This window comes from Onychomys torridus, chromosome 1 (assembly GCF_903995425.1).
Source record: "Onychomys torridus chromosome 1, mOncTor1.1, whole genome shotgun sequence".
Lineage (NCBI taxonomy): Eukaryota > Metazoa > Chordata > Mammalia > Rodentia > Cricetidae > Onychomys > Onychomys torridus.
Window position 1 is genome coordinate 83,065,080 of NC_050443.1, and position 27,547 is coordinate 83,092,626.

The 27,547-nt window shown below is 38.8% G+C and overlaps 1 protein-coding gene across 1 annotated transcript in view; it reads left to right on the forward strand.

The window, feature by feature from the left end:
* The window catches only part of LOC118576751 (interferon-induced very large GTPase 1-like), a 31,703-nt gene that overhangs the window by 1,198 nt on the left and 2,958 nt on the right, over positions 1 to 27,547 (forward strand). The window contains 2 exon segments of the mRNA XM_036176970.1: positions 20,919 to 26,149; positions 26,152 to 27,013. Of these exon segments, the coding sequence (XP_036032863.1) occupies positions 20,923 to 26,149; positions 26,152 to 27,013 (6,089 nt within the window). The 5' untranslated portion in view covers positions 20,919 to 20,922.

The following is a 27,547-nucleotide window of genomic DNA, read 5'->3' on the forward strand; positions in this document are numbered from 1 at the left end:
ATATTGGAGGATGGACATGACTAGGAAGAGGCCAATATGGGCCAATCAACTACTTAGAGATTGTTTTCCATGAACTGACCTAGGAGAGGGAAAGGAAGAGTTAGTTATAGGCTGTCTCTGGTAGAATGTCAGACAGAGTTCAGGACCTGTGATGGAGGAAAAACAAAGTTTTCATTTACTATTTGGCTTTTAACAAATCATCATGAGTAAATAATTACACTAATCTTTTATAAGGTAATGAACTGGAATTTTAATGGGCTATGTCTGGCCTGGCTTCAGTTAAAAAAGGGCAGAACAGACATGGATCTCATCGAACTGTTACTTAATTCTTTGTTGAGTATTTTATATTTTTAATTCATTTAGTAGGGAAGGTCATTCTGTCAAGAGTAAAACTTAACACTAAGAATCTTACCAAAGCTTTTAGTATGAAAGCCAGGGATATAACCATCCCAAATATCTTCGCTTGGCATCCAGTTAAAGAAATATATAGTGGTAAAAAAAAGATACAGAATATTTACTCTACTTGGCCATGTTGGGATGAACACATATAGGGAACCAGTGGTCCCTAACTCTGTCATTAGAGTATTGGCAGGGGAGTTTTAGATTCAAAGAGAGAGAGAGAGAAATATATGCATAATTGAGCAATCCTGCTCTGGTTGTGATTCTGCACATCAGGAATCTATCAATGTCCCAGTATCTCGAAGGTGGTCACTCCTGCAAGGTTGTCCCATAATTGTTAAATTTTTTATCTATTCACCCATCACAGAGAATGGAGCCTCGCCCTCATGAAAAATTCTTTTCATCTAAGAAGTAATTAGTTTATCCCTCTGAGTTTTTCTCTTCTGGGAGCCAATGTCCCTCAAGCGGAAATATTAAGGACAATAACTTATTTCTGTATTTTCAGCCCAAGTACAGACACACAATGAAGGCAGAGATGTCAGGCTTTCATCCTGCTTCAGTTTCTGTGGGCAAAACTAAATAGTCAATGTATTCTTAACAAGAGCTGTTTCTCCCTCCACCAGCACCACCAAATGAGATACAAGTGTTCAAACACATGAGTCCATTCAAGCACATGATAGGCATCTTGGTTACCTCCAACTTAGTTAGCAAATATGAATAAAGCTTCAATGCCATCTGTATGCAGATGTTTCTATAAACACATATTTTCAAATTCTTTGAGAAAATACCAAGAGATATGATTGCCTTATTCTATGATGAATGTTTAGTTTTAAAAAAAATCTCACTCTTCATAAATGCTATTATCCTATTTGAATTCACATGACTTGCTCCACTTCCTCACAAGCATTGAGTATTGACAGGAACACAGATGTTCAGTTTAATAATAGTAATATTTCATGATTGCTTTATCTTGCATTTCCAAAGTGAAAGTATGAAAAAATGTTTCCTAAGCCTATAAGCAATCTGTAAATCTTGTGTGTGTGTGTGTGTGTGTGTGTGTGTGTGTGTGTGTGAAAAGCTTGCTAGAGTCTTTGACTCAATCTTTAACTGTGCTGTTCAGTTTCATGTTATTGATTTGTAAAGGTTGTGTTTTGAATGACACTACTTTATTAAATATTTTATATTATCTCTAAGCCTATGAATCAGCTTGCAGTTCCATTCATTTGGCCTTTTATTGTGCAGAGTTTTTTACATTGAGTGAATGGTATTAGTCAGTTTTCTATCACTGTGACTAAATATTGAGAAAATAAACTTAAAGGAGGAAAACTTGACGTTGCTTATACTATCTGAGAATTCAGTCCATGATCAGCTGGTTCCATTGCTATGGTTCTGTGATAAGGCATATCACCACAGTATGAATGTGGGACAGAACAAAGATAATCACCTCCTTATTTAAAAAAAATACAGAGAGGCAGACAAATAGACCAAAGTAAAAGGAGAAGAAGAAGAAGAAGAAGAAGAAGAAGAAGAAGAAGAAGAAGAAGAAGAAGAAGAAGAAGAAGAAGAAGAAGAAAATGATGATGATGAAGATGAAGAAGAGGAAGAAGAAGAAGAAGGAGGAGGAGGAGGAGGAGAAGGAGAAGGAGAACGAGAAGGAGAAGGAGAACGAGAAGGAGAAGGAGAACGAGAAGGAGAAGGAGAAGGAGAAGAACAACAACAACAACAACAAGAACTAGAAGTAGAACAAGAAGAACAAGAACAAGAACTAGAACAATAAGAACAACAAGAAACAGAACACACTGTTCAGAGGCCTGCTTATTAATGACCACTGTCTTCCAACTTGGCCCTACATCCTAAGACTTACATCATCTCCTGCTAGGAACACCAAATGGGTCATAAGCACTTTAGCATGTCACTTTGGGTGGCAGTTTCAAAACAAACAGTGCTTTATCCCATTTGGTCTGTATCTAAAATGTTATAATCTATACCAGGATTTCATCTATGATTTCTTCTATTTTACTTTTGAAGAGACTGGAGTTTTATGCTTTACATTTAAGTCCATATTCCATTTAAACTTTTGTTTCATTTTATATATATATATATATATATATATATATATATATATATATATATATATATATTAGATGATTTTGAGAAATTCACACCATATATTTTGATCCTATTTATCTACTTCAGCCAGCTCCTCCTGTCACACTTCCCAACCCTAATGACCAAACTTTGTCATCTTTTTTAAGCTTTATTTTTATTTTGTCCAAACCCATCAGGTCTGTGCAGCTAATATATTCTAGCATGTGTAGCCATCTACTGCTGCCTGGACAACCTGCCAAGGGAAATATCTTTAAAGAAAACTGACTCTCACTCTCCCAGCAGCTATCAAATACCACCAGCACATCAGCTAGGAGTAGGACTTTGTGCCTGCTTCTGTTCTCCATGCTGGGATTCTATCAGGCCTGGGTTTGGGCAAATTTAGTGCATGCTGTCACAACTGTGTTAGTTCACATAGTCACCTTCCCTGTCTGTCAAGAAAACACTGTTTCACTGTAATTATTCAGCATGTCTGGCTCTTATAATCTTTTTGCCAAATCTCCTGCAAGAATCTTAGAGCCATGGAAGGTGAAAGTATGAGATACATGTCCCAATTAGGGCTGAGGACTCTACAGTCTCTTGATTTCTGAGCCTTGACTAGTTGTGAGTCTCTTTTTAATTTGTTGCCTACTACAAAAGAAGCTTCTCTGATGAGACTTGAGTGATATAACCTATGGATGTAATGATAAGTCTCATGAGTCAGTTTAATGCTACATCCATTTAGCAGAATGGTAGGTGTAGTATTTCTTCTAAAACATATGAACTGTCTAACCACTGGTTCTAGAAATGGTAAGAGGTGTGGGTATCATCTTGAAATGGCCTTAAATATGAACTGAAAGTAATTGATTACTCCTGATATATTCATGTCACTAATGCAACACAAGACATTACTTGCTAGGATGACAGACAGGTTAATGTGGGTTACAATGTTCTCAGATAGGTAAGACTGATTTTTGATTATGTGTAACAGAGAAAGCACTAACTGGATGCTGAAGGAACAGATGAAGTCCTGAGTGAATATGTGTAATGTTTTTGGAGGGGGGCATCTATAAGACTATCTTAGCCAACACCTCCAAAATGGATAATGCTGGCTTTGCACTGTTCATTTTTTTTCATCATCCTGTGGTGTCTAGTAGGAGAATGATTGCCCATTTATAGAGTAACTCCATTTTAACTCTTTTTAAATATGTGCACATACACATTTTAGAAAGCACCTACAGTAGCAGGTTTTCTAATGACATTTTTGAAGCTTCATCAGTGTTAGTTATCCTTCCATAATTCCTTCTCTATCCTGCCCTCTCGTTTCCCACCATGCTTATTTCACACACTTAAACTCCATTGTAGCTGGAGTTTTCTCCTGTCCTTCCTGGCCCATGGTCAGGACAAATCTCTCTCACCTGTCAGTCCCTCAGCCGCTTAGACCCAACCAAGTAAACATGCAGAGAATTATATTGCTTACAAACTGTATGGCCATAACAGGCTTCTTGTTATCTAGTTCTTATATCTTAAATTAACCCATATCTATTAGTCTATAAGTTGTCATGTGGCTCATGGCTTACCAGTACCTTACATCTTGCTTTTCATGGCGGCGGCTGGCAGCGTCTCTCTGCCTAAGCCTTCCACTTCCCAAAATTCTCCTCTCTCCTTGTCCTGCCTATACTTCCTGCCTAGCTACTGGCCAATCAGTGTTTTATTTATTAACCAATCAGAGCAACACATTTAACATACAGAACATCCCACAGCACTCCATTACTATCTTTGAACGATTTTAAATCAATGTATTGTATCGCCCCTCCCTTTAAACATCATGTGGCCTCTTATTTATTCCTTAAAATTCACAATATATATTATAGATGAAAATAAATCTCATAAAGATATTTCTATTCAAGTATATCATTTAATTTAGTAATATTTTGAAAGGTTTCATGTTATGGGCCCAAAGGGTCTGTCCTTTTCATATACTATGTATTAGAAAAGTTATTAATGCCATAGGCAGACAAGCAGACAGCAGCATGGCAAGAACTCCAAAGAAATATCAGGCATACAAGGCAAAGTAAAGGTCCTTTCTCATACATTTTATAGGAAGATTTAGGTTTTATAAATGACTGATTGTTAGTCCATAGTGTATGCTTGCAGTGAGGCTATCTCTGATCCCTGGTTGCAGAGAAAGAAGTCAGTTGGTCAGCCTGTATGCAAAATCTTCTATGAGGGTGGGAAAAGCAAAAATTTAGAAAAACAAGTTAATGAAAAAGCTTTGCAAAATGGTGCAGCCTTATCTAAATATATTCACCTCCCATTACCTTGTCCCCATTGTTCTCCACAAAATTTTGTTATGATTTATTTATTTTTAGTTATGTGTATGAGTGTTTTGCTGCATATGTGTATGGACATTGCATGCATACCTAGTGCTTGTGGAGGCCTGAAGCAGGAGTAGAATTGTTGTTCTCCTTCCCTGGCCCCCAGACTACCTGGCCAGCCTGTGGTCCTAGGACCCAGGAGAGAACAGAAACTAGGGTGTGAGTGACTGTGAGTACACAGGAGCAAAGTAAAGCTTAGAAGTCTGCCTCTATCCAGGGCAGCTTATTTATTGGGGTAACAGGGTAGTTTATATATAGCTTGAAGACAAAGAATCAGGGAAAATACATGTAATTTGCATACATGGGTCAGATTGAGGGCAAGCAGGCATTATCAAATACGAAAGAATTCTGGAGGCAGAGGGAGTTTAGGAAGGGAACAGACATCACAGCAGCAGAGGGGGTACATCACCTAGTTTTTCAGCTGACAGGCTGTCAGTAAAATAGCATGTTGGCACCAGCTTTCTGGAGGACAGGCAGGAGAGGATAAGACTTGCTGACTTTTAAAATGACATGACCTTTTGTCCCTATGATGTGGATCTAGGCATACTCCACAGACTTGTTTGATTCTGGAATTCCACACAGGATCTTGTACAATTGGAGTTACAGATGATTGTATGCTACCTGTGGGTGCTGTGAACTGAACCCAGGTCTGTAGATGTACAGTCTTATTAAATGAGAAATACAGAGCCAAATGCAGAGTTAAAAGCCCAAGAGGTCAGAGCAGTAGCTAAGAGCTGATACTAAAAACCCTTTCTTACCCTTCACTGCCAATGTCGTCCTTCCCCTCAGAAAGAAAGCTACCTCCTGTGTATCTGTCTTTTTATTGACTTTCTATTCTGCCTTCTCATTGATTGTAAACCCAATCACAAGACCTCCTCATCACTGCCTGTCTATACAGACCTCCAGGTCTTCTATGGTTGGTATTGAGATTAAAGTCGTGTGTCTCCATGCTGGTTGTATCCTTGAACACACAGAGATCTATCTGTCATGTGATCTGGATTAAAGGTATGTGCCACCATTACCTGGCTTCTTCTGTGGCTTGCTATTAGCTCTGACCCCTAGGCAACTTTACTTACTAGCATACAAATAAAATCACATTTCAGTACAGATAGAATATCATCATACAGGTTCTCTGCAAGAATAACAAATGCTCTTAGCCTCTGAGCCCCTACACATGGTTTTATTTCTACTTTAACACCATATAAATTTATATTTATATATAAATTATTTCATTTATCTATGTAAAATCTTGACCCCATAAAAGAAATAAAATAGATTTTTATATTTGCTGAGCTTATTTTATTGAATATGATGATTTCCTTCTTTATCCATTTTCCAGAAAACAACATAATTTTATTTTTTATGACTGAATAAAACATATTGTGTGTATATGTCATATTTTATTATCCATTCTTTTTTATGAATAAGATTTTTTTCTTGGTTTCACTCTCTTCAAATTCATTATTAATATTTAGAAAGTTACTGGCATTTTTCATGTTCATATAGCACCCTAATACTCTGATGAAAGTGTTTGTCAATTAGAAAAGTTTTATAGTGGAGGTTTTAGAGTGTCTGATGTATAGGATCATATCATCTGTAGATAATAAAGCATGGATTCCTTCCTTTCTTTTTTGTACACCTTATTAATTTCTCTTGCCTTATTACTCTGGCTAAGACTTCAAGGACAGGCTAGGCTAATCTGTGGTGTTCAGTTGATTAGGTTTATGTCTTAGTTAAGGTTTAGGTTGCTATGGTAAAGCACCATGACCAAAAACAACATGGGGAGGAAAGAATTTAGTTCATCTTACAACTCTGAGGTCACACTCCACCACTGAGGAAAGTCAGGGCAGGAACTCAAGGTAGGAACTGAAGCAGAGGCCACAGCATAATCCTGCTTACTGGCTTGCTCAGTTTGCTTTCCTATACAACCCAGGACCATCAGCCCAGTTGTGGCACTGCCTACAGTGAGATGGACACTGCCTACAGTGTTGGGCCCTCCCACATCAATCATCAATCAAGAAAATGCCACACAGGCCAATATGGTGGGGGCATTTTCTCTGTTGAGGATCCCTCTTTCCAAAAGACCTTAGCTTGTGTAGAGTTGACAAGAGCTAGTCATCATAGTGAATTAAGTGCATGTTTTAAAATTTATGATGGGCTTATCAGGACAAATTCCCCATTGTAAGTAAAGGGTACAGTATCATCATATTTCTGTTGATGAGTTCAATTGATACTTTCAGTATCCTGTATGGATAAACAGGTAGAAAACTGGATATCTTTGTCTCGGTCCTGATTTTAAAGCAAATACTATTACTTTGTCCTCATTTACTATACTGTTGGCTATATGTTTTTTTCAGAAGTGACCTTTTATAAGTTCATGTATGTTCCAAACTTCTCACCTTCTATCATGTCTGCAAGCCTTGTTTTACTATTTTGTCATTCATCAATTCTTTTGTTTTCCCATTAAATTTTTTTAATGAATTTTTTAAGGTTTATTTATTTACTATGTATACAGTGTTCTGCATGCATGTGTCCTTGTAGGCCAGAAGAGGGCACCAGATCTAATTGCAAGCAGTTGTTAGCCACCATGTGGTTGCTGGGAATTGAACTCAGGACCTCTGGAAGAGCAGTCGGTGCTCTTAACCACTGAACCATCTCTCCAGCCCCCCATTAAATTTTTAAATAAATTATTGGTCTTTTCATCACCAATATTTTAATCTTTTATTCTTCCTATTTCCTCACTAAAATCTTGCTTCGTATCCTGTATTGATATCCTTCTTTCTATTATCTGATTCTGTTTCTTTGTAATTCAATCAATTCATGTCTTCTTTGATTTAATCACATATTCTTATACTCAGTCTTTTGAACTCTCTAAATTTTCATCCAATCAACTCTCATTGCCATCTATTACTGTTGAATTGGTCATTTTTAAGCATGTGTATAGTTGGTTGTTTTTTTTTGTTTTTGTTTTTGTTTTTGCTATCTTGAATTTTCATTGTGTGTGTGTGTGTGTGTGTGTGTGTGTGTGTGTGTATTTCTGCATTGGACTTAAATTTCTGAAGTTAGTTCCTTGTTTTTAAAAATTACCTATATGCTTTTAGTTGGAGTATTTACAATACTCAAGAATGACTAGAATACAGAGTTGCAGTATTATTTCTCTCCACTGAAATGGAGGTGTAGCCCACTAGCTCAAACGGCAGTCTGTATGTTCACGTCAATGGGTGGTATGATATACAGCACTACTCTGATAATAATATGCTAGTGGCATAAACAACCACAATTGATATTTATGACCAGTAAGAAAATACCAAGTATTAAAAAAGTAATCCCTTCAGTTCCAATAACTTCTAGAGAATAAAGAAACAAGATTGCATTGTATCTTGAATGTTTAATGAACAAATGTGCATAAATATGGTTGCTAAAAAAGAAACCAGTAATTCCAGATGAAGAAATGAGGACAGAGAAGTGTCCAGAGAAATAAGGCAGCGAGACTTGGAACCAAAGAAATAGCTGGCACGAAGTTCCACAATGAGGCACCATAAGAGTAGCCCCTAGTCTGAGACTCACTTTTTTAGCATAGGTTGAATAATGGTCATTTACACCAAAACAAGATGCATATGGGGAGCTTGAAATTAAGAGATATTGTGTGTTTGTGCTTAGGATATTAGTTAACATTTTGTGAAACTGGAATGGGACTGTCTCAATGTGTGTGCATTCTATTTCATTAATAAAATTTTTCAGTTTTCATTTCAAAATAATGCTCAGTAACTGACTAAAAAGATCACTTTACCCATCACTATACTAAAGTTAAAATCTCTTTGATGATTAAAAAGAGGAAATCAGACATCATTGTATATACTAAGATATTAGTTGTGAAGGATATGGGCAGAAAAGAGTAGCAGTTAGTATTAGAGCAACATTGGAGGAAAACACTGGGGGAGGAAAATTAATAGAAATAAACCGAAAGAGTAGAAATAACACAAGTTCCAGCTAAATTCAGAATGGAAAGATAAAGTGGTAAGGAAATGCAACCGACAACCTAAATATTAAAACATTATAATTTCAAACAATAGCCTATTGTCAAAAAAGCAGGGTTGCGGAGTGATCAAGAGGAGAGAGAAAAGGCAAGGACAAAGCTAATCCAAAAAAATACTAAAACTAGTTACTAAATAAGGGAAATATGAGAGTCAAAGACATTGAGCATGTGTGCAGAGGTTGACTCTATGTGGTCACTCATCTGGACACAAATACACAGGTTGTCTTTAGGAGGTCTCTTGCCCAGACAGGAAGTGTAGAATCTGTCTCTTTACCATAACTTATGCGGGCACAGGTATGGAGCATGTCTGTAAGCTGTTTTGCTTTTGTCTCTTTGCCTATATATCTTGATTTCCAGCTTAGTTCATTTGTATTGCAGTAACAAAACACAATAAACAAGGAAACACAATGAGTCTAGTGTTGAATCTCTCTCTTCCTCCCTCCCTCCCCTCTCTGCTTCTCTTTATCTGACACTGAAATTATAATGAAGACTGTACAGATTCTGTCTTTTTTATTATTATAAATGTTAAAATTACCATACAAAGTAAAAGGCTTCACTATATTTTCCGTATAGTTTGAATATACTGTGTTCTAATTCTCTGTCATCTCTGTCTTCACCCTTGCTTCCAATCTGTGCACATACACTACTCTGTACTTGGAGTGGAAAATGCTCTGCTTGAGGCTGAAACTTCTGGAAAGGACACTGGGCCCTATCCTTTAAATTGAATTGTAAGGTGTTTTCATTCTATCTTCGCTACTGAAATCAGTGTTTCCTCTCCTCACTCATATCATAAGATAACTGCTCTCCAATTATCCATCTCCAGTTTGTTCCTACAGATTCTAGCATTACATGACTGGGTGTTATTTGCCATCAGACCAAAAGTATGTTCCATTTTAAGTTAAAATTTTAAAGATAAGTTCTATGTTAATTGTTTTACTGTATGTAGCTGTAGATGTGTGTTTCCACTATCCTGCACTGAAAAAGATTTTCTATCATTTCTCAATGATATTGCCTTTGATCTTTTGTCAATGATTCACTGATTCTATTTCTGTAATTATCTTCTGGACCCTGTTGTTTGCCATTCATCCCTTAGAATTCTTCCATCAATAATAAATATCAATACTGGCTATATCTTTGTATTAAGTCTTGAAGCATTAATCCTCTGTTTCTCCTCAAGTCTTATAATGGTACTTCTGTGTATTTTCTTCTTTCAAGTGAACATCAGAGCCAGTTGAGAGGTGGTTGTTTAAAATTCATTGATTCTATATGGATCAAGTTAGGGACACTTGGTGTCCTATTCTAATCTGTCAACTCAACTGATTAAAAGATGCCTAGCTTGGTGGTATGCATACAGTCTGTTAAAGATGTTTCAGACAGCACTGACATGCTGAATGGTGACTACAAAGAGATGGTTCTGAACAGGGTTGGACTTCTCAGTATGGTAAACTTGACAAGTAGGTAGACGAAGTGGAATGAAGGCAGCAGATAAGTTGGCAAATCCTTTTCTTTTATGAGTGACTACTTCTATATCTATCAGTAGATATCAGATCCCAGTTTATTCAGACTTTCAGAATGTGCTCAATGCTAGAAACAGTCCAGAGGACTTGCAGGGTTTCAGCATTAATTTGGCTGCTAAAGCATCCTATAGATGTAACAGTCTTATTAAATGAGAAACACAGAGCCAAATGCAGAGTTAAAAGCCCAAGAGGTAGGTCAGACCAGTAGCTAAGAGCCGAGACTATAACCACCTTCTTATCACCCACTGCTGCTGCCATCTTAAAAGTTCTTATTAAAAGCCGGGCGGTGGTGGCACACGCCTTTAATCCCAGCACTCAGGAGGCAGAGGTAGGTGGATCTCTGTGAGTTTGAGGCCAGTCTGGTCTCCAAAGCAAGTTCCAGGAAAGGCACAAAGCTACACAGAGAAACCTTGTCTCGAAAAACAAACAAACAAACAAACAAAAAAAAGTTCTTATTAATAAAAATAAAACCTGGAGCCAGGTATTGGGGTGAATGCTGGAAGATCAGAGAAGCAGAACAAGCCATCGCCAATTCCTCAGCTGATCCTGTTTCCTAAGACTGGATGCCTTTGAGTCCTCATCCAAATGAATCTCAGCTGAACTGTGCTGCTCAAAAGCCTAAAAGCTTAACCAGGCCTAGTTCCTGGTCCTCACACCTTATATACCTTTCTGCTTCCAGCCATCCTTCCTGGGATTAAAGGTGTGAGTCACTGCCAGGTGGTAGTGGCACACACCTTTAATCCCAGCACTTGGGAGGCAGAGGCCTGTGGATCTCTGTGAGTTCGAGGCCAGCCTGGGCTACAGAGTGAGTTCCAGGAAAGGCCCAAAGCTACACAGAGAAACCCTGTCTTGGAGGGAGAAAAAAAAAAAAAAAGGTGTGAGTTACCATGCCTGACTGTTTCCAGTGTAATCTTGAACTCACAGAGATCCAGATGGATCTCTGCCTTTGGAATGCTAAGATTAAAGGTGTGTGTGCCACCATTTTCTGGCCTCTATATCTAGTGGCTGTTCTGTTCTCTGACCCCAGATAAGTTTATTAGGATGCACAATATATTGGGGAACACAATATCACCACAGCATCCATCTTCCTAGATCAGAGACCAGGGTCTCCGCCTCTCCAGTATGGAGATGACTATGGTTGAACTACCCAGATACAGTCACATCAGCAAATTTAACAAGTTCCTTTTTATAATATGCATGTGCATACACTGTATGGATAGCTTCTCTCTAGAGATAGAATCCTGTCTAGTACAAATGCAATTTTAACAATGTGAAACAGAAAGAATGGCTCCATTAGTTTATATTTAACCTACTCCATCAAAAATTTGTGGTTTTATTCAAGAAAATTTCATATGTATCTTGTTATATTTGCATTATAAACTTATATAGATATTAATGTGTTTGTAATTTCATCTCCCACTTATTTTTTACTAATATAAAAGGATTATTCATATTTTTAAATTTATTCTTCTCTAATACATTACATCCCAACAGTTTACCCTACTATCAGTCCTCACTGTCCCCTTCTCCTCTTACCCTCAGATCTACTCCTCCGCTATTTCCCTTCTTTAAAAGCAGTCCTCTTGGGGAAATCAAGCAAAGAAAACATACCAAGTTACAATAGTACTAAGCACAAATACTCATATCAAGGCTGTTGGAGCCAAGTCAGTAGGAGAAAATGGGTCCCAAGAGCAGGCAACAGAATCATAGACACCTCCCACTCCCACTGTTAGGAATTCTACAAGAACACCAAGCTAAACAACCATAACATATATGCAGCAGACCTAGCTCAGACACATGCAGGCTGTGTGATTATTGCTTCAGTTTCTGTGAGCCACTATGAGCCCTACTTAGTTGTTTTTGTGGGCCAAGTTCTCATGGTGTCCTCCACCTTCTGGCTCCTACAATCCCTGCTCCCCTTCCTCGACTGGGTTCCCAGAGCCCCACCTAGTATTTCTGCATATGCTACCATCAGCGGGTGGATGGACCATTTAATAGGAAAGACTTTTCCCAGCCTTTTATTCTTAGGAGGTGTCTGTCTTTGAATTTGAGGTGTGTTTCTTGTATGCAGCAGAAAAATGGGTCCTGCTTTTGTATCCATTCTGTTAGCCTGTGTCTGTTTATAGGTGAATTAAGTCCATTGATATTGAGGGATATTAGTGACCAATGATTGTTAGTTCCTGTTATCTTTTGGTGGTAGTGTGTGTGTACTTCTCTTCTTTGGGGTTTACTGCTGTGGGGTTATCTATTGCCTGTGTTTTTGTAGGTATATCTGAATTCCTTAGGTTGGAATTTTCCTTCTAGTGCTTTCTGTAGGGCTGGATTTGTGGATAGGTATTGATTAAGTCTGGTTTTGTCTTGGAATGTCTTGTTCACTCCATCTACGATGATTGAAAGTTTTGCTGAATATATTAATCTAGGCTGGCATCCATATTCTCTTAGTGTGTGCATTACATCTGTCCAGGTCCTTCTGGATTTCAAAGTCTCCATTGAGAAATTGGGTGTTATTCTGATGGATTTGCCTTTATAAGTCACTTGGCCTTTTTCCTTTGCTGCTCTTAATATTCATTTTTTTATTCTGTATGTTTTGTTGTTTAATTATTATGTGGCAAGGGGACTTTGGGGGGATCTAGTCTGTTTTGTGTTCTATAGGCTTCTTGTATCTTCATAGGCATTTCCTTCTTCAAGTTGGGTAAGTTTTCTTCCATGATTTTGTTGAATATATTTCCTGTGCCTTTGAGTTGGTATTCTTCTCCTTCCTCTATCCCTATTATTCGTAGGTTTGGTCTTTTCATGGTGTCCCAGATTTCTTGGACATTTTGTGTTATGACTTTTTTGGCTTTGTCATTTTCTTTGACTGATGAATCCATTTCCTCTATTGTATACTCTGCACCAGAGATCTCTTTTCCATCTCTTGTACTCTGTTGGTTATGCTTGCATCTGTGTTCCCTGTTCATTTACTCAGATTTTCTTTTTCCAGAATTCCCTCTGCTTGTGTCTTCTTCATTGTTCCTATTTCCCTTTTCAGGTCTTGAACTGTTTCCCTCACTTGTTTAATTGCTTTTTTATCGTTTTCTTTAAGGGATTTATTGCTTTCCTCCAATTTTTTTATTTGTCTTTTCCTCTATTTCCTTATTGATTTCTTCCACTTTTTTGTTTGCCTTTTGCTCAATTTCATTTTTTCTTGAAAGGCCTCTAGCATCTTCATGATGCTATTCTTAAGGTGGCTTTCTTCTACTTCTTCCACCTTGTGATGTTCAGGCCTTGCTGTTGGAGGAGGGCTAGGTTCTGGTGATGCTGTATTGCCCTTCTTGTTGTTGTTTGTACTTCTGCCTTGACGTCTGCCCATCTCCTCATCTAATAGGTATAAGAGGTGCCTGTGTCTGAGGTAGTTGTTGTTGGTCCACTCTGTGCTTATTGTGTCTGTGTCTCAGGGGCCCTTCTGGGTCTAATCTTAGCTCTTGGTCTAATTGGAGCAGGCAGATTCTGTGTCTCAGGGAGCTGCTCTTGGGTCAACTCAAGCTAGTTGATTCCGTGACTCATGGATCCTTTCTCAGTCTTATCAGGGCTCTTGGTCCAGTCAAAGCTGACAGATTCTGTGTTTCAGGAAGTCTCTCTTGGTCCAATGAGAGGTGGCAGATTCTACTTCTCAGAAATCCACTCTTGGTCTAATGAGGGCTGGCAGATTCCCTGTCTCCTGAAGTTACTCTTAGTCCAATGACAGTTCTTTGCCAATGAGAGCTCTCTGACTAGGCCCAATGAGAGCTGGGGATTGGTGAAGGGGGAGTGTAGTGGGTAGCAAAGAACTGCCCTTGCCTCAACTGCTGACAGTACAAATGCTGTCCTTTCTGGACAAGCGGGACACAAGGAAAGCGACTACTATACTTTGCCAAGACAGGGTAAGATGGTCTTTCAGAATTCCTGCTTCTGAAAATGGTCTGTCAGATACTCTAGGCCTATAGCCAATTTGAATGCACCAACGATACTGAGAAACATTAGGTGACTGTCCAGGCTGCCAGCTGTCTCTGTCTACTCTTGCAAGATTCCCAAAAATTGCTTGCGTCCTTCTCCCATTTCTCAGGTATTATTATATTTCTTCTCAGGTCTTTGATGAGGTTGAAGATTAGCAGTTATAGTTACAACTTAGTATATATACATATATAATATCTTAGATAGAATATATTAAGTATTAGACTCAGGTTCTTTAGGATAGGACACCTTTTGGAATGATCTTTGTAACATGCCACCTACCCATGCTCTAGACTTCCCTGGATTTTAGTATGTGTTTTTTGCTTGATATTGTTTGCATTTATTGTAATTCCAACTTATCTAGGTCATTATCCCTCATTACTCCTGGACAATATTTGATAACCGTTTCTTTGTATATAGTCTTATATTAGGTTAGAACCTTCTTATTTAGACAAAAGGGGGAGATGTAGTGGGTAGCCATCCCAGCATTGGCCTGAAAGTTCCAACCCACATTGAGGCTTCAGTAATGGTCACACCCATAAGGCAGGGCTGAGGGAGGACCCAGGATTGAGAAGAGAGGTCTCTCTTGGTTCTGGGACCCTGGACGCTGGAGGTAGACGGAGCAGAGTTCTCCAGAGAACACCACCGGACTGCGCCATACCTTTGTCAGACCCTACAGCCTATCCCTTCATTTGTAAGTTACCCCACAAAATAAACCTCCCTTTTAACTACGTGGAGTACCCTTAATAATTTCACCAATAGGGGAGCCTTCCTGCAGGAGCCCTGCCTGCTGGCTGGCAACTGGGGCCAAGTTGGGCGGATGGTCCCAGGGAAAGGGACCCCAGGGATGGGTCCTAGGGGCAGGCCTTACTGGGTATAAACAGAGTCACTCACCTCTAGGTCCAAATAGAGCTGGGCGTTGGTTTCCAAGCCTCAGGAAGTGGCTGTAGTCACAGGCAGATGGGTATGGGGACAGGGCATGTAGATTGCAGGGTCCACTGACGGGTCTGGGTGAAAGGGAAGCCTTCCCACAGGAGCCCTGCCTGCTGGCCGGCAACTGGGGCCAAGTTGGGTGGGGGTTTTGTACCCAATTTTTAATTTGATTGTTTTATATCATGTTTCTTGAGTTCTTTACATACTTTGGATACTAGCCCTCTGTACGATGTAGATCTGGTGATTATCTTTTCCCTTTCTGCTGGCTGCTCTTTTATCCTATTGACAGTGTCCTCTGCCTTACAGAAGCTTTAGGTCTCATTTATTGATTGTTTATCTTAGTGCCTGCACTATCAGTATTGTTTTCTCAAAGTTGAATCCTATGACAATAAGTTCAAGGTTATCCCCACTTTCTTTTCTATTGCATTCAGTGAATCTGGTTTTATTATGTTGAAGTCTTTGATCTATTTGGACTTGAGTTTTGTGCAGAGTGATAGACATGTATCTATTTGCATTCTTTACATGCAGAAATCCAGCTAAACCAACACCATTTCTTTTTTCGTTGTGTATTTCTGGGTTCATTATCAAAAATCAGATGTCCATAGGTGTGCAGGTTTATGGCTGCATCTTCAATTCAATTTCATTAGTCAATGTGTCTGTTTTTATACCAATAACAGGCAGTTTTTATTATTATAGCTCTGTAGTAGAGCAATCATGGATGGTGATACCTCCAGAAATTCTTTCATTGTACAGGATTGTTTTAGCTGTGTTGGGTTTGTTTTTCCATGGGGTTGATATAGTTGTTTCAAGGCATGTAATAAATTGTATTAGAATTTTTATGAGAAGTGAGTTGAATCTGCAGATTGCTTTTGGAAGATGTTTTTACTATGTTAACATTTTTATTATGTTAATCCTACTAATCCATGAGCATGGAAGATCTTTTCATCTTATGATATCTTCAATTTCTTTATTCAAAACTTGAAGTTTTATTGTACAAACTTTTCACTTGGTTAGTTAGAGTTACCCCAAGATATTTTATATAATTCATGGCTATTGGAAAAGGTGTTGTTTTCCTGATTTCTTTCACAGTCAGTTTGTTATTTGTATATAGGAGGGCTACTGATTTTGTTTTTAGTTAGTCTTTATCCAGCCACTTTGCTGAAAGTGTTTATCAACTGTAGGGATTTCCTGGTAGAAATTTTTGAGTCTCTTTTGTATACTATCATAGCATCTACAATTAGCCATACTTTGACTTCTTCCTTTCCAATTCATATTCCAATGATCTCCTTCAGTTCTCTTATTGCTCTAGTTTACACTTCAAGTACTATATTGAATAAATATGGAGAGAGTGGGCAGCTTTGTTTTATTCCTGATTTTGATAGAGTTGCTTTGAGTTTCTCTCCATTTAATTTAATGCAGGTTATCAGCTTGCTATAAATTGCCTTTATTATGTTTAGTTATGACCCTTGTATCCCTGATCTCTTCAAGACTTTTATAATGAAGGGGTGTTGGATTTTGTCAAAGACTTTTTCAGCGCCTAATAAGATGATCATGTGTTTTTTTTTTTTCTTTCAGCTTGTTTAGATGGTGGATTACATTTACTGATTTTCATATGTTGAACCATCCCTTCATCTCTTGTTTGTACATACCTGATATGCATGATCTTTGATGTAGTCTTGGATTAGGTTTGTGAGTATTTTATTGAGCATTTTTGCATCTCTGTTTATAAGGTAAACTGTTCTATAATTTTCTTTCTCTGTTGAAATTTGTATGGTTTGTATGGTTTGTGTATCATGTGTCTCATGGTGACTGTGGCCTCATAAAATGAATTTGGCCATGTTTCTTCTGCTTCTATTTTATGAAATAATTTGAGGAGTGTATGTATGCATTGACTCTTCTTTGAAGGTCTAATAGTATTCTGCCCTAAAACCATTTGGCCCTGAGCTTTATTTGCTTCAGAGACTTTTAATGACTGCTTCTATTCCCTTAGGGATTATAGATCTATTTAAATTGTTAAAATCAGATCTTAATTTAACTTTGGTAAGTGGTATCAATCAAGAAATTTATCAATTTCTTTGAGATTTTCCAATTTTGTGGAGTACAGATTTTTGAAGTACAACTTAATGATTCTTTGGATTTCCTCAGTGTCTGTTGTTATGTCCCCCTTTTCTTTTCTGATTTTGTTAATTTGCATATTATCTGTCCTTTTTTAAATTAGTTTGGATAAGTGTTTGTCTATCTTGTTGATTTTCCCAAAGAACCAACTCTCTGTTTTATCAATTGGGTGGCAAGTATTGTTCTCTTTGTTTCTATTCTATTGATTTTAGTCTTCAGTTTGATTATTTCCTTCCATCTGCTCCTCTTGGGTGTGCTTGCTTCTTTTTTTAACCTAAGCTTTCAGTTGTGCTGGTATGTTACTAGTATCAGATCTCTCCAATTTCTTATGTAGTCACTTTGTGCTATGAATTTCCTCTTAGAACTGCTTTCATCGTGTCCCATATGTTTGGGTACATTGTGCATTCATTTTCATTGAGTTCTAGAAAGTCATTGATTTCTTTCTTTATTCCTGCCTTAACCCAATAGTCTTTCAGTAGAGAGTTGTTCAGTTCCCAGGAGTTTGTGGGCTTTCTGTTGTTTCTGTTGTTTAAATTCTGCTTTAATGTATGATGGTCTAATAGGACCATAGGGGTATTATAATTTTCTTTTATCTGTCAAGACTTGCTTTATGAGAGAGTATGACTCAATTTTAGGGAAAGTTCTATGAGGTGCTGATAATTCTTTTGTGTTTGGTGAAATGTTCTGTAGATATCTGGTAGGTCCATTTGGTTCATCACTTCTGTTAGAACCAGTGTTTTTCCATCTAGTTTTTGTCTGGATGATCTGTCCATTGGTGGGAGCGGGGAACTGAAGTCTCCTACTATCTATCTATCCATCTATCTATCTATCTATCTATCTATCTATATCTATATCTATATCTATATCTATGTATCTATTTATATATACATACACACACACACACACACACATGTGTGTGTGTGTGTGTGTGTATGTGTGTGTGTGTGTGTAACAAAATAGTGGAAGTCAAATCCAGCAACATATGAAAAAAATATATAACATGGTCAACTGAGATCTATTCCATATATGTCAAAATGGCTTAACTCAATAAATTTCAGAGGGAAATGTTAGTAAATGGGCTTTAGAAAATTCTTGTGAGTTTTTTTTAATAAAATATGGCTGTGTTCTGCTCTGATTCTAAGAATCTACCTGAGGCAAAAACAGCAAAATATTAGAGTAATTTTCCTAACAGGGGAAAGTTCAAGATGACCTAATGTTGTATGATTACTAGTAATCACCTTTGTGCAAATCTACAATTAAAAAGAGCAAGGGGGTAAGAAATACAAAATGTGCAGTTTGAATTGAAAAAGGACATCAAGAAATTTAACATTGGCACCTAGGCTTGCGCTAAAAGAGATGAGAAATTTAAAAACCACATGATCTGAAATAGAACAAAGAGAGGAATCAGGGCAAAACAACATTCACCTAAGCTTCCAAATTGTGGCAAGAAAAAGATAAGGAAATGTCCCACACATAAAAAGGAGCAACAATTCAAAGCTTCTACAAATGTGATTCAAGGGTGCCAAGTTTCATTCCAAGGTGGTAGTCAAACTTGGCAATATTGTCTACATAGTTGAGGCTTTACAGTCATGAGGACATGTAGCTGGAGAGCTTCTCTCCAGGTGCCACCAAGACCCTGTAGTCCCACAACCCACGTATAAAATAATCACTCATATGCTTATATTACTTATAAACTATATGGCCATGGCAGGCTTCTTGTTATCTACTTCTTCTATCTTAAATTAACCCATTTCTATTAATCTATAACTTACCACGTGGCTCGTGGCTTACCAGTACCTTACATCTTGCTTGTCATGGAGGTGACTGGCAGCTCTCTGCCTCCACCTTCCACTTCCCAGAATTCTCTTCTCTGCTTGTCCCACCTATACTTACTGCCTGGCTACTGGCCAATCAGTGTTTTATTTTAACCAATCAGAGCAACACATTTGACATACAGACCATCCCATAGCAAGGATACAAGAATGAAGGGATTGTAGAATAATTCTCCATGGTTCAGGAGAACCACTAAAGCCAAGGAATAAGGCATTAGAGTCCCTGAATGGAGGCCTAGAAAGGCGATTTCTCAACTCTCTGAAAGAGAATCCTAGATTCTTAAGGAGACCTCAAGATACTTGAAATGCAAGAATTATAAGATATCTGCCCCAAAAAAAATTGGAATGTAGGGAGTAACCAGCCAAAGGTAGAGATGTCTGTTGTAGTCAGCAAAGCTGGAAGGTTGAAGCCATCTAAGGCATTTGATATAAGAAAGAGAGCCATTATGGGATTTAGAGTTTGTACTGCTGTATTGCCCCTGTTCATTCCCTCTGGAATGTTAATTTATATTCTGTGCCATTGTATGTTGGAAATATGTAATTTTATTTTTTATTTTATGGAAAGTTTACACATCAGAAATTATCTTTGGTCTCAGGAGAGACTTTGAATTTTAAACAGTATTAAGACTGAAAGAATATTTTGACTTTTGAAATTGGACAAAATGCATTTTGCACTATGATATAGCCATGCGTTTAGGAGGGGGCTGGGAGTAGTATGTGGTGGTGTGAATAAGAATGACCATAGGCTCATATATTTGAATGCTTGGTCCTCAGTTGGTGGAACTACTTGTGAAGTATCAGGAGATTTGGCCATTTTGAAGGGGGTATGTGATGAGAGGTGGACTATGAGGTTTCAAAAGATTCAAGATAATCACAATCTCTCTCTCTCTCTCTCTCTCTCTCTCTCTCTCTCTCTCTCTCTCTCACACACACACACACACAACTCAATTTTTTTCTATATGGTTTTTGTGTCTCAGAATGTGAGCTCTCAGTTACTGCTCCAGTACCATGCCTATCTGACTGCTGCCATACCCCCATGAGATGATGGTCATAGACTCTAACTATATGACATCATAAGCCCCAAATTAAACAAATTCTTTTATAAGTTGACTTAGTTACAATGTTTTATCACAATAGAAAGGACAAAATGAAAAAGTTATATGTGAGTGGCAGGCATAAACAAAATAGAAATTTATTTATGATAGCAGATCAAACCAATATTACATCACTTAAGATGTATTCAGGGAGATTTCATTGGAAACAATCAACCAAGGTTTCATAGAAACAAATACATAAAAGCTAATCAGCATATGGAAGTCACTATTATTTTAAGATTAAAAAGTTGGTTGTCACCTAATTATGAATTCCAATTTAAGCACTAACTTAAAGATTCTGATGTTGAATCAATGTAGGAGGAAATGCCTAAAATCAGTCTATTACATTGAAGCTCTTAATAACAGCTAGACACATAAATTATATTCAGTAAACAAAAAAATGATATGACAAAGATTTTAAACAAGTGTAAATTAGACAATTAGATGAAGGCATGGAAAACTTTGGAGACTAGCCTCCAAAGAACACTCATGCATTGGATCATATGGCTAAGAATTCTAACAATTGGGACACAGACTAAATAAGTATCTGTTCTTCACAGAGCCATGGCAACAGCAAAGTGCACCACTGACAAGCCTCAGCTAAGAAGCAGAAGGCAAGATCTCCAGGAGATGCTAAAAGAAGTGGGGTTGCCTGTTGACTACTGGCTGCCTAAGCTGCAGGAAGACCTGGGTGTGACCTGTGCCCAGGCCTTACAACACTTAGAAGAAAGAGACCTCCAGAAGCTGAAGTCCCAGACACAACATGCATGGGAAAAAAGGGCTCTGGAGAAGCTGCTTGATCTCTCACAGCCAAAAAGTGTTGCAGTGTTCCAGGAGACTCTAAGGGAAATGATAAAGAGCAGGCAGAGGCAGGCAGGATGGGCACTGCAGGAACTGAGGGCCTTGCAGTCAGAAGGGAAGAGCAGACAGGAAGAGGCAGTGAGGAGGAAAGAAGCAGAGCTGAGACAAGCAATGGAGATCCCTGAAGAGTGCTGGCCAATGCCCGAGGTGCCCCTGAAAGATGTCACTGAAACAATGGAGAGACATCTCAAACTCATAGAACAGACAGTGGCAAATCGTCAAAACTTCTCAGATAGAGACGTGCTAAGATTCACATCTGGTGGGCTGGCCCTGCAGGGAATTTATAACACCTGCCATCAAAAAGACCTGGTCAAAAGGAGAGAAGAACTACTCAGGGTGCCTAAGGAATTCTTTCTCTTTGGATCTGAGCAAGGAAAACGGAAGGAAACAAAAGAATTTACATCTTCTGAAGAAGAATCCCTGTTCACTGAAACCATGGAGAAGTTTGGTTTCAGATTTACACTGTCAGCCAAGGGTGGATGCTGGGGATTTAATTTAGAAGGTGGAATGAATAAAGTCAAGCATTCAAAATCCAAAGATGCCCACCAATCACATGCTAATCATTCTTATTTCTGCTCATCAGTCTTCAACTATAATCCACTAGCCTCCTTCCACTTTCGAACTGATCAGCTGCAGCTCTCCACTGCTGCTCTCAAGGAACTGCAAATCATTGAAGAACTACTGAAAAACACTGGTGGATCAGAAAGATCCCTTATACTGAGGAACAGGACCAAAAACTTCTTCAACAGATTTGGCTCTCATGCTAATCAAGGCCCTCTGCACCTTGGGGGAATCTACTGCTGGAAGGCAATTTCAGAGGGTTTCAAAAGTGACCAGCTGGATCATGTGAAACAGCAGACAGCAGAGGCCTTGGAGAGTTACATAAAGGAGAGCTACAGTGGCATTGGAGTTGAAGTTGGGGGAGAGATGACAGCATCAGACTCATATTCAGTAAGATCCTACAAAAGTTCAACTAATCAACAGCTCCAAATCAAAGTTCAGTTTTCTATGGCCCAGATAGGTGGACCACCAGAAGCAAATGGAATTGTTCAGTGGATGCCTGGCCTTCTCACCAGCAACAAAACCTGGTCTGTCATTGACCGAGAACTTCAGCTGGTGCCCATTTGGGACATCATCCTATCTAACCACAGAAGCAATTTTAAGGACCCCTTTCTGGTGGCAAAATGCCTGGCAGACAATTACTCTGCTCTGACTGGCCTTGCTGCCTACATCCAGGCTGGAGAGAAGTTGCTGAGCTCCATAAAGGAAGCAAAACATTTCCTGGATGATGTGAAATCCTGGGAGGTCTCTGACCCTGAAGAACAGCTTAAGAACCTGATAGGTTTCATGCAAACATTGGCTCACAAAACAAAAGGTTATGATGTTTGGATTAATACATGCCTCACAAATTTGGATCTACAGAATTTTCTCATAAAAACTGTCAACTTTTACAAAATCTCTTCCATTAAAAAAAATCAGTTTATTAAATCTCAGTTCCGCAGCCTTCTAGAACCTCATGTTTACAAAGTGAAAAACTTTCCTCAGGCAAGTTCAATCATGGAGTGGATCTACCAGACAGAGTCAGAAGAACAGCAAGTCAAAACTGAATTGTCTAAATTCTTTAAAAATTTAAAAGAAATCCATAAATCTCTCATAGAAGTAAATGGCAAATCTGAGTCCCCAGAAACAGTGGAAGAGGCTCAAAGAAAGGCTACACGTGACGTCACCACAGCTCTTGGCTCCTTCTTGCACTATCTCAGAGAAGCAGAGCAGCCAGACATGCAGCTGCTGCTGCTCTCCATTGCCGTTGGCACAGGCTATCAGCTGGAAAGCAATGTTTTCCAGCCTCTCCTGGGGTGCGCTGAGTTAAACATCCTCCTGGATGAAATACAAACTGTGCAATATAGATATCAGGAGCTCAAAACTATCTGCGTTGACAAGGCACAGGCATTCCTGGTGCTCAAAGCTTTGACAAGCACAGTTGGGGTTTCAGCCATTTCTCCAAAAGAAAAAGCACAGCGCTTGACATTAATAAGACAGCACATGGAGCACTTATTGTCTACTAAAGTTGCACATGTCCTCACAAAATTTAGAACAGATCATGATTGGGAGAATCTAGAGAATAATTTGAGATTACTCATTGATGAGAACTATGGAGACACCAGCTCTTCTTTGCAGATGGATGAGGTGAAAAAACAGTTGCAAAGTCTCCTCAATAAAAAAAAAGAAACTTATGGACAACAAAATGATGATAACAATGATAAGGAGGTGATAGAAAAAGAACATTTCCTAGACTTACTCCAGCGTCTAGGCCTGGAACACCACTACCCAAAAAGGATGAGCAGAGCTGACTTCCATCTGATCTATAAGACTTCTGTATACAATACACAGCCAAGATCTGAACAGGAACTTCCCTTCTATTTCCTACAAAAGCTACTGATGCTAGATTGTGGGTTCAGACATCTTGTCTTTAAAAATTCTAGAAATGCAGAAACTAAAGATTCTGTAGGTCTGTACTATGAGAAATATGATACTACTGATGCATATGAAGAGTTGTTTGATGATAGAGATGAACCTACTGATTCTATAGCCACTGAGCCCTGGTCCCACATTCACCCAATGGACATCCAGATGGCCATTTTTCACTGTGCAGATGATCTTGCCAGGCAATATATTCTGTCCAAACTTTCCATTTGTCAATTTGCACTCCCCCTTGTGGTACCAAATCCCATTACTTCTCAGATTGAATTTTCTCTCTGGTCTCTCAGACAAGTTAGGAAAAGCTGGCAAGAGGCAAGTCAATCACCACAGGACATGAGCTACAGTCACAGGAATCAGCAGATGTGCTGTGTTTCTACCCCCATTGTGTCCTTCATTAGAGTTGGAAATGGCCTCTCTGCTTCCAAATCTCAGATCATGAACTCTCTCCTCAGTAAACGGAAACATGATGTATTTTTTCACAGACACTGCAGAGGAAGCAGCAAACACTGTCTCCTGATGGAGGGAGTGGTGGAGATCTGCTGGTTCTGTCCTGGGGACCAAGGTGAGGACATATTTGACAACTGTGTGGCCTTCACCAATCTTCATGGAGATGCCAAGGAACACAGGCAACAACTCAGCTTCCTGCAGGATGTGTCTTCTCTCTTGGTGATCCTCATGTCAGCTTCTGATGACAACAGAGAAAACCAGAATCTTGTCAGACACCTGTGGCAGTCATCAAAACCTCTGATCTGTTTGACTGATGACAAAGAAAAATTCACAACTAATAATTCTGGCAGAAAGGTGAGAATTAACATTAGGAATAGAAATAAGGCAGAATTAGCAGAAGAACTCATGACTACCATCCAACATTTACTAGAAATCTTTGGTGATGCTCTCAGCATAGAAGATTGTTCAGAGATCGCTCGAAAGCAAGGATTCATAATTGATGAAGACCAAAGAGAATTGAAGGAAACCAAAGAAAAAGCGCAGGCATATAGGGAACTGCTGGAGCAATACAAGTTATCTAAGATAAAAGAAAACTTGCTGCCCCTTCAGGGACAACTTTGGCACCATTGGTGTGAGAAGGACAAAGAACTCTATCATCTACAACAAAAAGGGCAACGGAGCATTGAACAACACAAGAGTGAAATTGAAATAGAAAAAGAAAAAATACGAAGGCAGCAGTTTGAAAAGGCCTTCCCTCTCAATGATTTGATGAAATCTGTCCTACAAACTCTAGAAGACTCAAAAACTGCCCTTAAACTCTACTTCTTATACTGGTTAAGTGTGGTTTTGGAAAATCTAACCATAAAACATTTGAAGACTTTACATGAAAGGCAACTATTTTTATGGTCATTTGCACAGGCAGAAAAGCAAAAGACACAGAAAAGCAGTCATGTGAGATTCTGGAAGAATCAGATAGAAGCCATCTCTCTTGAAATTCTTGACTGCACTTTTGGAATTGAGCACCTTCTCCGAGAAGTTGCCCAGATCTATGAAGCTCTGGAAGACACGTCTTCCTCTAGAAATAGCCTTTTTCTCTCCCTCCCACAAATAGCTGCAGACCTGATGATAGCTGGTATTGCTGTTGAGCTGATGGATGGGGATACTTCATATGTGCCTCTAAAGTGGGTGGCAGCTGTTTTTGATAAGATCTCAGAGAAAATTGGAGACAAAAGGCTGTTTGTTCTCTCTGTCCTTGGCCTACAAAGCTCAGGGAAGTCTACCCTACTAAATGCACTCTTTGGGTTAGCCTTCACAGTCAGTGCAGGCAGGTGTACCAAGGGGGCCTACATGCAGCTCCTGGAGGTGGATGAGAAATTCATAGAAGAACTTGGCTTTGATTTTGTACTTATTGTAGACACAGAAGGACTTCGGGCTCCAGAACTCAACAAGGCGTCCCTGAATTGGGAGAATAAGTTGGCAACCTTCTTCACTGGCCTTGGAAACTTGACTATAATCAATATTTTTGGGGATAATCCATCAGAGATGCAGGGTATCCTACAAAATGTTGTCCGAGCCTTTCTTAGAATCAAACAAGTGAAAGTCTCCCCCCGTTGCATCTTTGTCCATCAGAATGTGGGAGAAGTTACAGCAAAAGATGAAACTATGGAAGGAGGAAGGAGACTGGAACAGAGACTGGATGAAATGACAGCATTAGCAGCTGAACAGGAAGAGTGCTCCAACATAACCTGCTTCAGTAATGTAATTAAATTTGATGCCAGTAGTCATGTCTTCTACTTTGCTCACCTCTGGGATGGCAATCCTCCAATGGCCCCTCCCAATCCTCGATATAGCCATAATGTCCAGGAACTGAAGACTGAGATTCTTAGGATTGCCCAGCAGGAATCCAGGGGAAGGATCATGAAGGTCTCAGATGTAAAATTCCAAATTCAAAATTTGTGGAAAGCCCTGGTCAGTGAGAACTTCATTTTCAGTGTCAGGAACACCCAGAGGTCATAGCCATGAGTAAACTGGAAACCAAGTATAACAACTGGACCTGGGAGCTGAGGAGTCATGTGCTGGAATTACAGAATCAGCTGAACAATCAGATTCACAATGGAAAAATCCTGACACTCCAACAAATGCACTGGAGGGCATTTGTTAACAAGAAATATGAAAGCATCAAGCAAGAATTTGACAAATATTTTGAAGAAGCCCCAGATAATAAGACATTGGTTCAATGGAAAGCAAATTTTGAACACAAGCTACTAATCCTTAAAGATGCACTTATTTCAGATACCAGAAAGAAGGCCAATCACCTTATGAGTCTTAAAAAGAGCCAAGAAAGACTAGATAACCAAAAGTCACAATATGAAAATGAATTGTTAGAGAGGAACCAAAAGTTGGCTTTAAGTGTGAAGGGTAAAGATTTAAGTGATGAAGAGTTATGTGAGAAAGTCAATCAAGTTTGGACAAATTGGATCTACAATGTGTCTTCTACTATACCTCATATCACAGAGCCTGACGTTGATTTAGATTCTAAAAGCATTTTTCTAGGGTATTTCAAAAAGACCAAAAATATTGCTGAGAGGCTTAAAAAACAGAATGGAGAAATGTTTGACATCGATTATGACAAGTATGTCCAAATGAGAAAAAAAATTGTTGGATTTTCAAGAAATTTAGAATCCTGTCATAGAGAGTCCATTAATAAAACTACTAATAACATTTACTTAAGATTTAGTGAAACAATTGAAAATATTTGGAAGGATAAGCATGATTACAGTCCAAATGATTTTTATAACATCCTGCAGATAATAGAAAAAGAACTGAGCCGGGCGGTGGTGGAGCACGCCTTTAATCCCAGCACTCAGGAGGCAGAGGCCAGCCTGGTCTACAGAGTGAGATCCAGGAAAGGTGCAAAGCTACACAGAGAAACCCTGTCTCGGAAAAAAAAAAAAAAAAAAGAACTGAAATGTGTATCTTATGAAGAAAACTACATATTTACCAGAGACTACACCATTGACTTATCCTTGTTCTTATTTGAAAGAGCATCTAAGAGTTTCAAAGAAATAAACAAGGCATTCAAGAGAGCAAATGATCCTGTGAATTATCTGCAGAGCAAGAAAGATGATTTCCTCATGAGTTTTAAGATCTCCTGCCAAGGTACCACCTTGATGGGAGCCATAAGCCTAAGTGACCCTTGACACACATGCCACCATATTTGGGCTCCTCTCCTTTTTTTCTAGATTTAGGCCTTGCTTAAGTCTCCATAGCACCAGAACCTCTTCTCAGAAATCAGGTGACCACATTGCAGTTAGGCAGTTAGGCAAGAATAGATAATCCCCATAGCAACATACCCTGTTGGCTGAACAACCCATTATTAAGAAAGTCCCCTCCCTGTTTG